The sequence below is a fragment of the Schistocerca piceifrons genome, chromosome 7, assembly GCF_021461385.2.
Source record: "Schistocerca piceifrons isolate TAMUIC-IGC-003096 chromosome 7, iqSchPice1.1, whole genome shotgun sequence".
Classification (NCBI taxonomy): Eukaryota; Metazoa; Arthropoda; class Insecta; order Orthoptera; family Acrididae; genus Schistocerca; species Schistocerca piceifrons.
Window position 1 is genome coordinate 554377595 of NC_060144.1, and position 14875 is coordinate 554392469.

The 14875-nt window shown below is 38.9% G+C and overlaps 2 protein-coding genes across 3 annotated transcripts in view; one reads left to right on the forward strand and one right to left on the reverse strand.

Annotated features, from left to right (window-relative positions):
* Positions 1–6154, reverse strand: part of LOC124804869 (T-complex protein 1 subunit beta) — a 46365-nt gene extending 40211 nt beyond the window's left edge. Inside the window, exons 1-3 of the mRNA XM_047265234.1 lie at positions 6041–6154; positions 2044–2353; positions 1742–1871 (exon numbers count right to left, since the gene is read on the reverse strand). Of these exons, the coding sequence (XP_047121190.1) occupies positions 1742–1871; positions 2044–2353; positions 6041–6043 (443 nt within the window). The 5' untranslated portion in view covers positions 6044–6154. The remainder of the gene's footprint in view (positions 1–1741; positions 1872–2043; positions 2354–6040) is intronic.
* An 83-nt stretch (positions 6155–6237) lies between these two features.
* The window catches only part of LOC124804839 (anaphase-promoting complex subunit 4), a 120087-nt gene continuing 111449 nt past the window's right edge, over positions 6238–14875 (forward strand). The window contains exon 1 of one of the 2 annotated variants that reach the window (XM_047265189.1): positions 6238–6639. Coding sequence is in view for 1 of the 2 variants with exons in the window: in XM_047265190.1 (XP_047121146.1) it covers positions 6630–6633 (4 nt within the window). In the remaining variant the exon portion in view is untranslated. The remainder of the gene's footprint in view (positions 6640–14875) is intronic. The other variant, XM_047265190.1, reaches the window with a different exon arrangement.

Here is a 14875-nt window from a genome sequence, read left to right on the forward strand (position 1 = left end):
AACCTGGAAATTAGTAAAAGAGCAGGACATTCTACCAGTTTTAGGAAAGGAGAAAGGAGTAGGTTAAAGTGAAATAACAACTGAAAAGATCTAGCAGTTTCTTGAAGATGATGTAAACAGCAGAATGTGCTGGGGTAGCAAAGATAGCAAAAGAGTTGTTATAAATGGAGTTAAATGTAAGAAAACAGAAATTACTACAAAATGGAGTTAAATACGTGAATGGCCTACCCGAACACCAGATCTCACTTTGTGTAACTTTTTTCTGTGAAGACACATTAAAGATCTGGTGTATGTACTGCCTCTACCACGTGATGCAGCAGAGCTCCAGGAGAGAATACGAGAAGCGACTGCTACAGTTGATGATGCTGTGCCGGGATGGGTATGGCAAGAATTCAATTACCATATTGACGTCTGCCGGGTCGCTCATGGTTCGCATATCGAATTTTTGTAAAAAAACTTTCAGAGTTTCTCTTCAAAATGCAATATGTATGACAACCGTAGAATGTTTAGTTCTTGTGCAATAAATAACTGAAAGTGTTCCCAGATTTTATGTACACCGAGTGTGTGGTGATCACGTCAACTGCAATTTTGTAACTTAACCCAGTGCAGAGATATTCACATTGATGCTTATGTCTCCAAAATGAAGAACCATTGTGCATCTACAAATAAAAATGGCCACCATTCAATAACAGTGCAAGGCAATTTTTTAAAATCTGTTTCCAACTTCTCAACTGTAGGTTAATGACGTATAAAAAACCCAAAATATTTGAAAATGGTCAAGCAACCGACTTAATTTTTATTGAATCACTTGACTTGGATGGACCCTCTACAGACCAGCCCTGACAAAATGTGCAAAAAATTAGCAGTGCAACTGGGCATACCTAGACACTCAGTTCAAAGGACTGTTAAAAGTGGTCTTGGGATGCACCCATGCAAAACAACCTCTGCTCAGAGGCTAAATGCATAACACAACCTGGGGGACTGATGACCTTAGCTGTTTAGCCCCCCTTAAACATCCCAACAACCACCACCACCATAACACAACCGGCCGAGTCTCCTAAGATTAGCTTGGAACTTACTGAAAAGTTTAATGTCATCTGATGCTAGCATTTGCCCATGAACCAATACTTAACATTTTGAGACTCATGGGTTCTGGACGTGTACTGGAGCAGATAGATTTGTGATGGTGGTCATACAGGTTGACAATTTAATGTTTCAGAAGTAGACTTTCGCACAATGTTATGAGACACTGAATAGCATTTCAGTATATTTAATGTTGACTTTAGTGACACTAAGGTGCCACAGGGCTTTGGACTAATACAACTTTTAAATAAAGAATAGGTATCTGCAAGCACCTGTTTGCATATACACAAACTCAACTGAACCTGTCACTTTTCAAATGGCTCTGAGCACTATGGGACTTAAAATCTGAGGTCATTAGTCCCCTTGTGACTTTTTACATATTTAGATAGCACTCCACTTGTATCCATTCTTTGAAACTGGGTGAAATGGTGGTCTGAATGAAAATTTATCATATTTTGTGCCAGTTACTATCACCATAGCTACTGGATCATATTCGCGTAATTCTTATGTAATTTGCAAATGTGTCATAATTGAGTCGACCATATAACTTGTAAAAACATTTCTTCCAATATATTTTTAATTTCAGGTACTTGATCAGTTGAATAAATACTTCACAGTAAGAGTACAAAATGAATGGAAAACTGGATACACAGCCTACCTGTTATCCATGGCTGCAGCTGAAAGAGCATCAACTGCAACCTGCAGTGCCTTCCGCCAACCAGCAATAATTATCTGCGGATGGATCTTCTGATCAATAAGTTTTTCAGCTTCACGTAACAACTCAGCAGCTATAATAGAAATTACCTTATTTCTTAACTGTTAACATAGTCTAAGGAAGGTCTTCAAGCACTCAATATGCAAGAGAAATTATATGAGTAATCCAATTAAAAACTGAAAGTGGAACACACATACACACACACAGAGGGGAAGAGGGAGAGATACTGTGGCTGCTATACATACCAAGAACTGTAACGGAAGTAGTTCCATCTCCAACTTCATCATCCTGGACACGTGACATGTCAACAAGGATTTTGGCAGCTGGATTATCAACACCTACAGCTTTCAATATTGTTGCACCATCATTTGTAATTTCCACCTGACCTTCATTACGGCCCATTGAAACAAGTATTTTGTCCATACCTTTTGGCCCAAGGGTGCTCTTTACTAAATCACCAATAGTAATGGCACCAATAAAGCTTGACATCCGTGCAGTCTCTGCTTTTTCCTCCTCCGCCTCATGCTTGAGTATTCTTTGAGGATTTAATGACACCTAGGAAAAAGTAGGAAAAGATAATGACACTATTCACAAATAATTCAATAATGTGGGCTATAGCAATGCAAACCACATGAAGCAATACAGTAACTTCACAATAGCCTACATAGCAAATTGAATCGTGCTGACAGATACAAATTATGAAAAAATATCAAATTATAAACTGCCCTTATGAAAAGAAAAAGATGTGGGTAATAAGTTGAAAACACGGGAAAGGAAAAAGTTCCTCTAAATCAGCTTGGAAAGAGAAACGAAGCAGGTAACTAGTCTGAAACAAAAATAGTTTACAAGGACCAAAATTCTGAACTATTAACACAGAGCTACAGGTAATTAATAAATCAAAGGTACCAGTGACAGTTTAATAATGAAATGTAACTATGAGAAGCATATGAATGCAAAGCATGAAAGCACAGGAAGTAGGGACAATGGTTGGGGAGAGAAGGTTGAATGGGGAAAAGCACTAACTGGAGAATTTTTGTGTGTTGTTTATGTGTATTAATATACTGAGAGTTGCAATTTACTATATGTTAAATGTTCAAAGAAAACACTAATTAAACACAATTGATCAGTCAATTGTCAAATGGTGCAGTACCTAATTTCCATATACTGGCACATTATGACATCCGAGAAATATGATCCAGAGTTTGGATGTTTAGGAATATGGAAGTGTCCGATTTCACCCGTCTGCTTTGACCCATGACATCATCAATAGGGTGGAAATGGCTATTCTAAGCGTCTCCAATATGGCACCTATGATATCAGCACATACACACGGCAACAAACATGAAAATACTTATAAATAAGGCAATAACATCACCCTCCAAAAACACAATCAAACTAACGGGACAACTGCGGGAAATTGGGGGTTTTAGGGAGGGGTCTAGCTAAATATAACACTAAAAAAAAACACACACACACCATGATCCCAACACACACAAGACGGAGAAATAATAATAATTACAAAATCTACAGGAATCGGACACTTCCTTTGACCTATATAGGTCAATGGCAGCTGACAATACCAAAACACCAACGCCTACAGCAAAATCTATGGAAATTGGAATCAGACATTTCCCTTGACCATGGCTGACAGTACCAAAACACCTATACCTACATATTAAAATACGAAAATTGGAATCTGTCATTTCCCTTGACCTATATAGGACAACTATAACTACTGATATGAAAAAAACCAACTACTACAACTACGAAAAACAAAACCAAACCACAACACCTCAAAAATTAAAAACTCAAACATCCCTATGTAAATTAAAACAACACATTCAGTACACAATAAATACACAAAATATAACTTTTTAAAAAACCAATTACTTACCACCAACAAATTTCAGCCAGCCATTCCAAACACACACACACACACACACACACACACACACACACACACACACACACAGAGAGAGAGAGAGAGAGAGAGAGAGAGAGAGAGAGAGAGAGAGGGGACACCATCAAACACAACATCTACAAACACAACCAACTCAAATTCTGCACCATAATGACGTCACACATAACACCCTTACATCCTGGGTCAAAGGCAGGTGGAATCAGACACTTCCATTGAGCTGCTCTCAGAGATCTGAAACAACTGTTTATTTCCTTCACCTCACTTTTTTATACTGAAGGTACCACTAACTCTGATCCCTAATCACATAAAATGCCGACATATGTGATAACTAATTCAGCACAAAGAACAGAAACAACGATTATCTCTAATTACTATTAATGGAAAAGCAATGAATAAGGTAACAATAGTTCACTGTAAGTATCTACTTTAGCATTTGCCAGGAATGATTATATAGGCAGTTTGGGAAAACCACCAAAACAGCCTAAGGCCAGATGAGATACCGATAGTTAAATGGGTCTCATGTCACTGGCTGGTTGGTTAATCTGGGGAAGGGAACCAAACAGCGAGGTCATTGGTCCCATCAGATAAGGACAGGAAGTCGGCCGTGCCCTTTCAAAGAAACTATCCCAGCATTTGCCTGGAGCAATTTAGGAAAATCACGGATGCAGGTTTTCACTGTTCTCCTCCCACTGCGAGTCCAATGTGCTAGCCACTGTGCCACCTCGGTCGTTAATATTACTGCAAAAAACAATAGTACTCTCGTTCATCAAGGGAAAAGCCGACACTTCTGACAGTGTAAACGAAATTCTATGCAGCCTAATAAAATAAGATGCAAACTTTATTAGGAAAATAAGTTGCCCAAGGGAAAATTACAGAAATCCCACAGCACACCTGATATTTTAAACCACAGATGAAAAAGTTCATCTTCAGCTACGTGATAGTGTAAAGAAAATTCCGTTTCCTATCATTTAAAAACTGAATGTAAACTTACAACTTGCCAAAAATTTCTTAACACCATTTCATTTAGAAATATACCACAGTCTACACATTCATAAAACTCTCTCTTTTCTTTAAATTGTCTAATGTTCACATCAAACTGACATGTCAACTGAGAAACCATGTAGGGCAATATAAATTGAATTTATGGGCCTGGCTCAGAAATCACAGCCGTGATAATCATGATAACGAAAATCAGACTCCAGTTAGAAATCACACAGGCAAAAAAAGACATTACGTTTGCTACTAATTGCATTACCCATGGACACCTTATGGACAGACACAAAATTCAACTTGTCATTTGTTTCAAGAAAGTGATAACATTCTTGATTAATGATAAAACCATCTACACAATTACTGAGAAATGGCTTCAGTAGTCAATCGCACCTGGCAGACACCAGAAACCCTGTCAAACACTTTAGGCTCAATCACAGCAGTGTCAGAGCCCTTGTATGTCAGAATTACCATGGTATGCTTTTCAATGAAAGAATGGCATGTAAGTTGGACAACATTAAACTGGAAGCACCTTTTAACGATATAGGGCTGATGCACAGAAATCTCTAGGGATCTGAGAGATGGTAAATTTCTCAAGAATAGCAGGATAAGGACAGAGTAAGGGTGGGGCAAGGTGTTCTTTTATAGAGCAGATACATATGAAAAGGGGGAGGTGTAACAATGTAGACATTAAAATGATTTGAAAAGGTGTCACAGTGTACGCAGCAAATAATTTACAGCTGACGTTTCCACCCTGGCGTAGTTCGAAACGTTTTTCGGTGGGAAACTATGTTTACTGGGAAATTAAATGATGAAACGTTCTGTGATTAGACCAGGATGTTTCATACTTCACACACCGTCCCTGGTTACATTCCGAATATCAGATAATTACTAAGTAAGCTGTGTGTTTTGTGTACTGCAGCGTAAATAATCATAAACTTGATACGTTGAAAATTACAACCTATTAAGTACCGTTCCAATCATCTGACGAAAACCAGGGACTGCCCCGTTTGCATGCTCTTTTCTTGCTCACAGAAGACGCCCGCCCACATCTTTTTACACCTTTCCAGTTTATCATAAAAGGATTCAATTTAAACCGTGAAATATACCCAATGTAGTTTGGTAAGGTCTTTTTCCTTTATTTCAATATCGTAGGAAACTTCATACAGAATCAAATTGTTCACATTTATTTTACATTGTGCACTAACTAGAATTTGCTGTTTCTTAGTGTTAACACAGCACATTAGTGAAAAACAAACTGTTTAACATAATAACAATTAGGGAGCTGTCTTACATTCTTATTTGTGAGGAAACTACTAATTTAAATTTACCATTTTGTTTTGTTCTACAAGTCTACGGCCGCTTCCTTAGTCCGAACTTGCACGTTTTTGGCGTAGCGACACTACCAACCAAACATAGTTAGTTCACAAGATACTACATTTCACACACTGCGCAAAGATATTTACACAATTATTTTGAGCACACTGTTTCAACATGTGATTTTCTTTCTTTGAAATAGTATGTTATATGTTTGTTTCTTGGCGCGAGTGTTAAGCGAAGTTGAAAGGATGGTTTGGTTACATTGTTCGTCGTATTAAAGTAGAATAGAGAATTGTGAAACTTACAAGAATGTCATTGTCATCGAATCTAGTTCGTACGTGACGAACAATGGGGAAGGGGGCAATATTGCAGAGTGACGCCGGGTGAAAACGCTTGTTATTCCAGTATAACGTATAGTTGTGATAGTTCGTAGTGCAACTTACACCAGCTCATTTTCACGCTGTTCTTACTGATACGTGTTTTATAGAATTTCGAGAAAAAATAAACTAATATTCACCAGCGTAAACGAAGTGATTCCGTAGTTGTAAGATACAGTTTTGTTAACAATTGCTTATCCTGCAAATCAATATGTAGCTGTTGATGTGTAAGTGTAAGTATTCCTTACTACTGCCAGAAAATCCATAAATAAATAAATAGCATACATTACTAATCATTAGCTGTCCACCCTTCTTTTTATCCTTTGTTACAAAAGGAAAAATGTAGTACTCTGCTAAAGTAAAAACTTGGGATAATTGACTTTCTCGTATAATTTGCCGTAAAGTCGGGAAAAAATTACCAGATTTATAATGTGCAGCTGCAACATTCACCGAAAATGGATGGGAAGTAAGATTTTATATTCTTGTAATTGCTATCGGACCTTACTGGCGGGTGCCAGATTGGGCCTGAAAACCTTGGTCGTTATTTAGTGGGAATCGTTGTCAACGAAACACAACTCATAATTGAACCGAAAGCAAAAGAATAAAATTCTGGACCGGATGAAATTTGAAATAAATCCCAGTGTACTAACAATTTTGGTTTCCGTTGCGACATCCATAATCAGCAAATCACTGCAAAGTTCGTGGCAAGGGTTTCTTCCCATACCATTCACAAATGAAGATCAGGCAGAATGACTACTTAAATACCAATGTGCCCAATACAATTAGTTCAATCGTATTGTGTACAGGAGCAGTATGTATGGGCCTGTTTCTTCTTTGATTTCTCACAACTTGAAACTTAATAGGTAGAATTTTCCGAGTTATTTGAGGTCTATCTTCAAATGTCTGGTATTTAACCATTTTTGTGACACAAACCTGTTAGTCCTATTTGGTACAAGTGCCACACATTTAAGCAGACTTCTAATGAGTGCCCTACATGAGTTTGGTGAGCAGTCTCCTCTGTAATGTGGTTGAATTTTCCCGGTATCCTACCAATGAACAGAAGTCTGCCAATTACTTTACCTATGATTCTGACAGTCTTTCTTCATCTGTAATCTGCAAACCACTGTGACGTGCATGGGATAAGATAGCTGTAGCTGTTAAGTCTATGAGAGCGGTAAGTAGGGGGCTGTAATATATTCCGGCATTAGGGAATCGTCCAATTCCATCCGTCTGCTGTGCCTCATGGCGTAATCAGTATGATGGAAAAGCCTTCGTCCCGCTTGTAGAAAATGGTGTCAATATTTTCACTACATATACATGCAACAAAGGGGAATAAAAGAATGACTCACTCCGACAGTACAATGAAACTAACGGGACAGCCGTGAGAAATGGGAACCTAAAGCGACAACAAGCTAAATTCAACTCATGACATAGTGCTACAGCTACAAAACAAACAGGAATCGTACACATTACTCGACCTATACAGCTCACACCAAGCACTCAATTCCAAAAAAACCAACATCTGCAATTCTGAAAAGCAGAATCAGACATTTCCCTTGACCTATACAGGGTGTTACAAAAAGGCACGGCCAAACTTTCAGGAAACATTCCTCACACACAAAGAAAGAAAATATGTTATGTGGACATGTATTCGGAAATGCTTACTTTCCGTGTTAAAGCTCATTTTATTACTTCTCTCACATCACATTAATCATGGAATGGAAACACACAGCAACAGAACGTACCAGCGTGACTTCAAACACTTTGTTACAGGAAATGTTCAAAATGTCCTCCGTTAGCGAGGATACATGCATCCACCCTCTGTCGCATGGAATCCCTGATGCAGTCCTGGAGAATGGCGTATTGTATCACAGCCGTGCACAATACGAGCACGAAGAGTCTCTACATTTGGTACCGGGGATGCGTAGACAAGAGCTTTCAAATGCCCCCATAAATGAAAGTCAAGAGGGTTGAGGTCAGGAGAGCGTGGAGGCCTTGGAATTGGTCCGCCTCTACCAATCCATCGGTCACCGAATCTGTTGTTGAGAAGCGTACGAACACTTCAACTGAAATGTGCAGGCGCTCCATCGTGCATGAACCACATGTTGTGTCGTACGTGTAAAGGCACATGTTCTAGCAGCACAGGTAGAGTATCCCGTATGAAATCATGATAACGTGCTCCATTGAGCGTAGGTGGAAGAACATGGGGCCCAATCAAGACATCACCAACAATGCCTGCCCAAACGTTCCCAGAAAATCTGTGTTGATGATGTGATTGCACAATTGCGAGCGGATTCTCATCAGCCCACACATGTTGATTGTGAAAATTTACAATTTGATCACGTTGGAATGAAGCCTCACCCGTAAAGAGAACATTTGCACTGAAATGAGGATTGACACATTGTTGGATGAACCATTCGCAGAAGTGTACCCGTGGAGGCCAATCTGCTGCTGATAGCGCCTGCACACGCTGTACATGGTACGGAAACAACTGGCTTTCCCATAGCACTCTCCATACAGTGACGTGGTCAACGTTACCTTGTACAGCAGCAACTTCTCTGACGCTGACATTAGGGTTATCGTCAACTGCACGAAGAATTGCCTCATCCATTGCAGGTGTCCTCGTCGTTCTAGGTCTTCCTGCAGTCGCGAGTCATAGGCTGGAATGTTCCATGGTCCCTAAGACGCCGATCAATTGCTTCGAACGTCTTCCTGTCGGGACACCTTCGTTCTGGAAATCTGTCTCGATACAAACGTACCGCGCCACGGCTATTGCCCCGTGCTAATCCATACATCATGGGGGCATCTGCCAACTCCGCATTTGTAAACATTGCACTGACTGCAAAACCACGTTCGTGATGAACACTAACCTGTTGATGCTACGTACTGATGTGCTTGATGCTAGTACTGTAGAGCAATGAGTTGCATGTCAACACAAGCACCGAAGGCAGCATTACTTTCCTTCAATTGGGCCAACTGGTGGTGAATCGAGGAAGTACAGTACATACTGACGAAACTAAAATGAGCTCTAACATAGAAACTAAGCGTTTCCGGACACATGTCCACATAACATCTTTTCTTTATTTGTGTGTGACGAATGTTTCCTGAAAGTTTGGCCGTACCTTTTTGTAACATCTTGTATAACTCAAACCAAGCCCTCGATGCCAAAAACCCACAACTCCAAAACATGGAATCGGACATTTCCCTTCACCTGTATACTCAAACGCAGCTCTCTATACCCGCCGGCAAACTACAAATTAAAAAAAAGCAATCAAAAACGTCTTCATTCACAAACAACCACCGAAAAAGAAAACCCGACAACTCGATAACCCAAAAAAAAAAAAAAACATATTTGATGCATCAATTAAAACAGGACTGAAATACCACAAATATAAAACGGGCAAACCATCAAAATTACTGATAAAAACAAAACAAATGCCTCTCTCTCTCTCTCTCTCTCTCTCTCTCTCTCTCTCTCTCTCTCTCTCTCTCTCTCTCACACACACACACACACACACACACACACACACACACACACACACAGAAGATGCCCAACAAAAGTGCCACACACAAACAAAATGAAAAAAACCAGTACTAAAAAGTGTCATCAAATACGAGATCCACAAACATGAACCAAATCAAAAACAACATGCCATAGTGACTTCACACTACATCACGGGTCAAAGCAGAAGCGTGGAATCAGACACTTCCAATGGCTCTATATTCCTAGATCTATTACTTAAAATTGGTTCTATAAACTTTCTAAGTAGATTTTCATGGGATAGTTTGCGTCTGTCTTTAAGTGCCTGGCTCCAGTTATTTCAGCATCTTCATGAGAATCTTTGCACCACTATGAAACCGTATCAACATCTGGCTGAATGTTCGTACAGTTTTTTTACAGATAGTTCATCTTTAACTTAAGGGCAACTGCATCATCTGCTAGATTCTAGAGGTGCTATTAATATCAGGTCATTAGGCCTAATATACAATCTGAACAATAAGGATGTCCCTGGGGTGCACCTGTAGTTACTTTTACACCCGATATTGTGATATCGCACTCATAGGCCGATGATGGCAGATATATAAGCCTTACTAAATGAACAACAGATGATGTCACCAGCATCAAGGAAAATAACCTAACAAAGTTTCAGGACCGCCATGTGTATATGAGGTTTGGGGGAGGATGTTCCTGTTATTAAGTTGAGAAAATAGAGGCTGTTGTCAGGGACAAATGTAACTGGAACACACAATGTCTGTTGAAAGAAAAGATTGTCAAGGCACATTCATTGAATTTGTTGCTGACCTACAACCAAACTGACTCCTTCCAGCTTAACCTAGGCATCGCGCTAGTATACAGATCAGTCTGACAAAGTTAAGATTTTACTCATGAACCTACCAATGCCACCAGTCTGCTTTGATGCATGACATCATGAAACTGGCAGAATAAATCCTCATATGTGTAACATAAGTTCCATTATTTGACTTATAGTTATTTTCATGATGTCACATTCAGTTTCTTCACTAACTCTCAACCAAACTGCCACCTTTCAGTCTAACTTAGACTAAGGGCTATGCTAAAGATCAATCTGTCACAACAGCCTACATTTCAAAACATAATGTACATGTAAACCAAATTTTGTCATTTTTGTGTTCTCTTTCTGTTTCCACACACATGATATCACATGCAACATCACACTATTATGTCATGTCAAAACCAGTTATATGTAGGTTTGATTGACCCATTCAGAATAATACACTAAGTCATCAACTATGAGTTGTAAATGACTAATTATGAACAAAATTATCGAGATGATAAATTGTGACTCATATAGCAGAGATGTTGGGTTACGGATAGGCACAACAAAAAGACTACTGGAGATATGAGCTTTCCTCCATAAGGCCTTCTGAAGTAGACAACACACACACTTTCACACAAGCACAGTTCACACACATAACCAATGTCTCTGACCAGTCTCTGTCCTTGGTAGCCAGAGGCAGTGGTCATATGTGTGAGAGTTGTGCCTGTGTAAATTCATGTGTGTTGTCTACTTGCGAAGGAGGCCTTCTGGCCAGAAGTTCAAGCAGTCTACTCTTGTGCCTGCCTGTGACTGAATATCTCCTCTGTATTATGAGTAGCAATCTATCCTTTTCATGGTATTGCCATTATTCCATCTTGGATTTCCCATTGTTTTAAATTATTAACAACACTCAACTGAAACTTAAGTAAAAATGTCCTACACATCATCCACATATCATATGACATCACACTCCAAAAAATGTAAAGTGTTGACTAGATTGAATAACTTTCACTCATGATAACATGCAGTATACTCCCTTCCAATAAATCTTTAATCCAGTCAGAAATTTCATTTGCTACTCCGCATGACTCTTTTTGTTAACGGCATTGATGTTGAAATTGAATTAAATGTTTTTGAAACTCAGGAAGTACTGTATCTCCATGTTTATACCGATCAGTGGTGTCATGTAAGAAAAACAGTTTGAGATACATATACATGTGTGAAGTCAGGATATGTTACAAGTTTCCTTTGAAGCTAAGTCCTGGTCATCTCTTCCATAAATATTAAAGTAAATGGCCTGAATGTTCTGTTTAGTCATCAGCTCCATTGGAAATTTGGCACACACACACACACACACACACACACACACACACACACACACACAGAGAGAGAGAGAGAGAGAGAGAGAGAGAGAGAGAGAGAGAGATAATTATAAAGTTAGGCCTACTAAATTGTTAGTGTTTTGTACGCTATGTGTCATCTGCAAAATCTTTCCTTCCACAATAATAATTATTATTAGATTTGTTGGAAATGTACAGTGTTTAAGTATCAAATGAATTTTGTTTCCCAAAATGAGAAATACCTGGTAAGTAATATGTAGGACTGTTCAGTTAGAAAATTTTACTCATCACATGTATTGTATTAATAATAATTTGGCTCCGACTATACTATAAAGATAATCAGCCATATTAATAAACAAAAATAATGAGAAGCATTCACTTGCCTGTAGCAGGATGTTTATAGGGCATAGTAATACATTGTCACTGTATGGCAAGAAATGTTGTCAGCATGGGACATTGCCCACTGAAATGGCATACACCATAGCAGGGGCATTTGATCATTCAACAACCATCATAAGAGACAAAACTTTAAAAATCTTCCTCATAGTTGTTAACTGCAGTCAACAACAGCTGGTGACTTATCTACAACTTATGGCTCATAGGGACCCCAAGGAGAATCCAACAGCACTGTGTGTTAAAAAATTTTTTGAGGCAGCAGGACTATGTCAACCCAGATACTACACAATCATTACCACACAATTTGGCCTTTAGGCATTCATTATAAGCAATAATACAAACCCCTGCACAATGCCGTAAAAGAAAATGAGCAAGAGAAAATATGAAACGGAATTTGGATTTACCAAGTTCTCGTGACGAGCAGGTTTATGATTGATGAGGCATGATAATCATCAGTGGAGTCAGCCATGTACTAGTGCACATCTCAGGCATATAGCCCAACAGAATCAGCAGAAAGACGAGTCAGTGCAAAACAGGCCAGTATCATCAATAGATGTTAGACACCTCTCATTGCTGTCAAGGCTAATATGAGTGCTATGCTTTATTAGGGCAGGATTTCCAATCTGTTTTCCAGCCCTACATGCAACATTTCAACGATCAGTACTTCTCTCAAGACAATGATACCAGCAAACTATGTCCTCCACATCAACGTCTTCCTTAGGAAATTAGGAATCATTGAAATGAAAGGTCTTTTGTATTTGCTGACATAACTGGAATTAACGTGCTTGGGTACTGTTTAAATTTACTGTATGTCGTCACATGAGAGTTGCTCACACTGTGGGTGACCTTGGGGGGACCACAATTGAGGAGCAAGACAAGCTTTAGAAACAATGTGTTGACCATCTTGTGTGAGTCTTATTTCAAACAAATTTCTTTTGTGTGCAACACTTCATTCGTCTGGACCTCTTTTAAAGTAGTCTGTCTGAAGTATTTAGCCCTAAAAGGCTTACCTCTCACAACTGTAATAACAGGAATTTTCAAATACTATCTATCATAGCCAAAACCCTAGACAATAACATTATCTCCAGTGTGAACTAAAGCATTTGTCACTAATGCAAAAGGGATGGTAGGGTAGGTTACTCTGTGCTAAAATGAAAACCTTCAATTCTGCATGAGCAATATTAAATGCATGAGAGACGACAAACATTTCTTGAAAAACAAGTTTAAGTGAGTATCTGCATGATGTGCCTCTCAACGGAAATACAGCAGTAATAAACCATTATCAAATTATGATGTGTCAGAACACCTTCCTCTTATTTGCATTCAAGAGGTGTTAATTATAAATAGAATAAGTAGAATTCCATAAAACTGAAAGGAAACTAGTGTAGTTGTAGACCATTTTGTACATTTTAAGTTAAGTAAAAACAATGGGTTGGGGAGGGTTAGAATGGAATGACAGGTCACTGGGGTCCCACTTTGTTCTCACCTGTTGTGAGAACATTCATGTTTGTCAGCAGCATCACTGTATTCAGATGTGTTATTGACATCTGCAGTCTCTCTCTCTCTCTCTCTCTCTCTCTCTCTCTCTCTCTCTCTCTTGCAGTGTAAGTAGGGAAATAACCTGTTGGCTAGTAACTATTCATTTTGTTTTAATTTTGTTGTTGTACTCTGTATGATGGGGAGTGGAGAGTGGAATTCAGTTGTAGGAAAAGGAGGAGAAGGACCTTTTTTTTTTTTGGGGGGGGGGGGGGGGGGGCAGATGAAAAAGGAAGCTGCCCGATAGAATCATCTGCATAAATAATTCAGTCATCACTAACACTTGGTTTAAGAATCATTAAAGGAGGTTGTGAATGTGAAAGAGATCTGGAGACACCAGAAGGTTTCAGATTGATTATATAATGGTTAAACAGAGATTTAGGAGACAGATTTTAAATTGTAAGAAATTTCCAAGGGCAGATGTGGAGTCTGGCCACAATATATTGGTTATGAACTGTAGATTAAAATTGAAGAGATTGGGATATGGTAGGAAATTAAGGAGATGGGACATGGATAAGCTGGAAGTGCCAGGGGTTGTCGAGAGCTTCCGAGAGAGCATTACAGGTGACTAGAAAAGGGGATAGGAATACAGTAGGAGACAAATGGGTAGCTTTAAGAGATGAAATAGTGAAGGCAGCCAAGGATCAAACAGGTAAAAAGACAAGGCTTAGTAGGAATCCTTGGATACACAAGTGACATTGAATTTAATTGATGAAAGGAGAAAATTTAAAAATGCAGCACATTAAGTAGGCGAAAGGAATACATATGTTTAAAAAAATGAGATTGGTAGGAAGTACAAAATTGCTAAGCAGGAATGGCTAGAGGACAAATGTAAGGATTTAGAAGCATTTTCATTAAGGGAAAGATAGATACAGCCTACAGCAAAATTAAAGAGACCC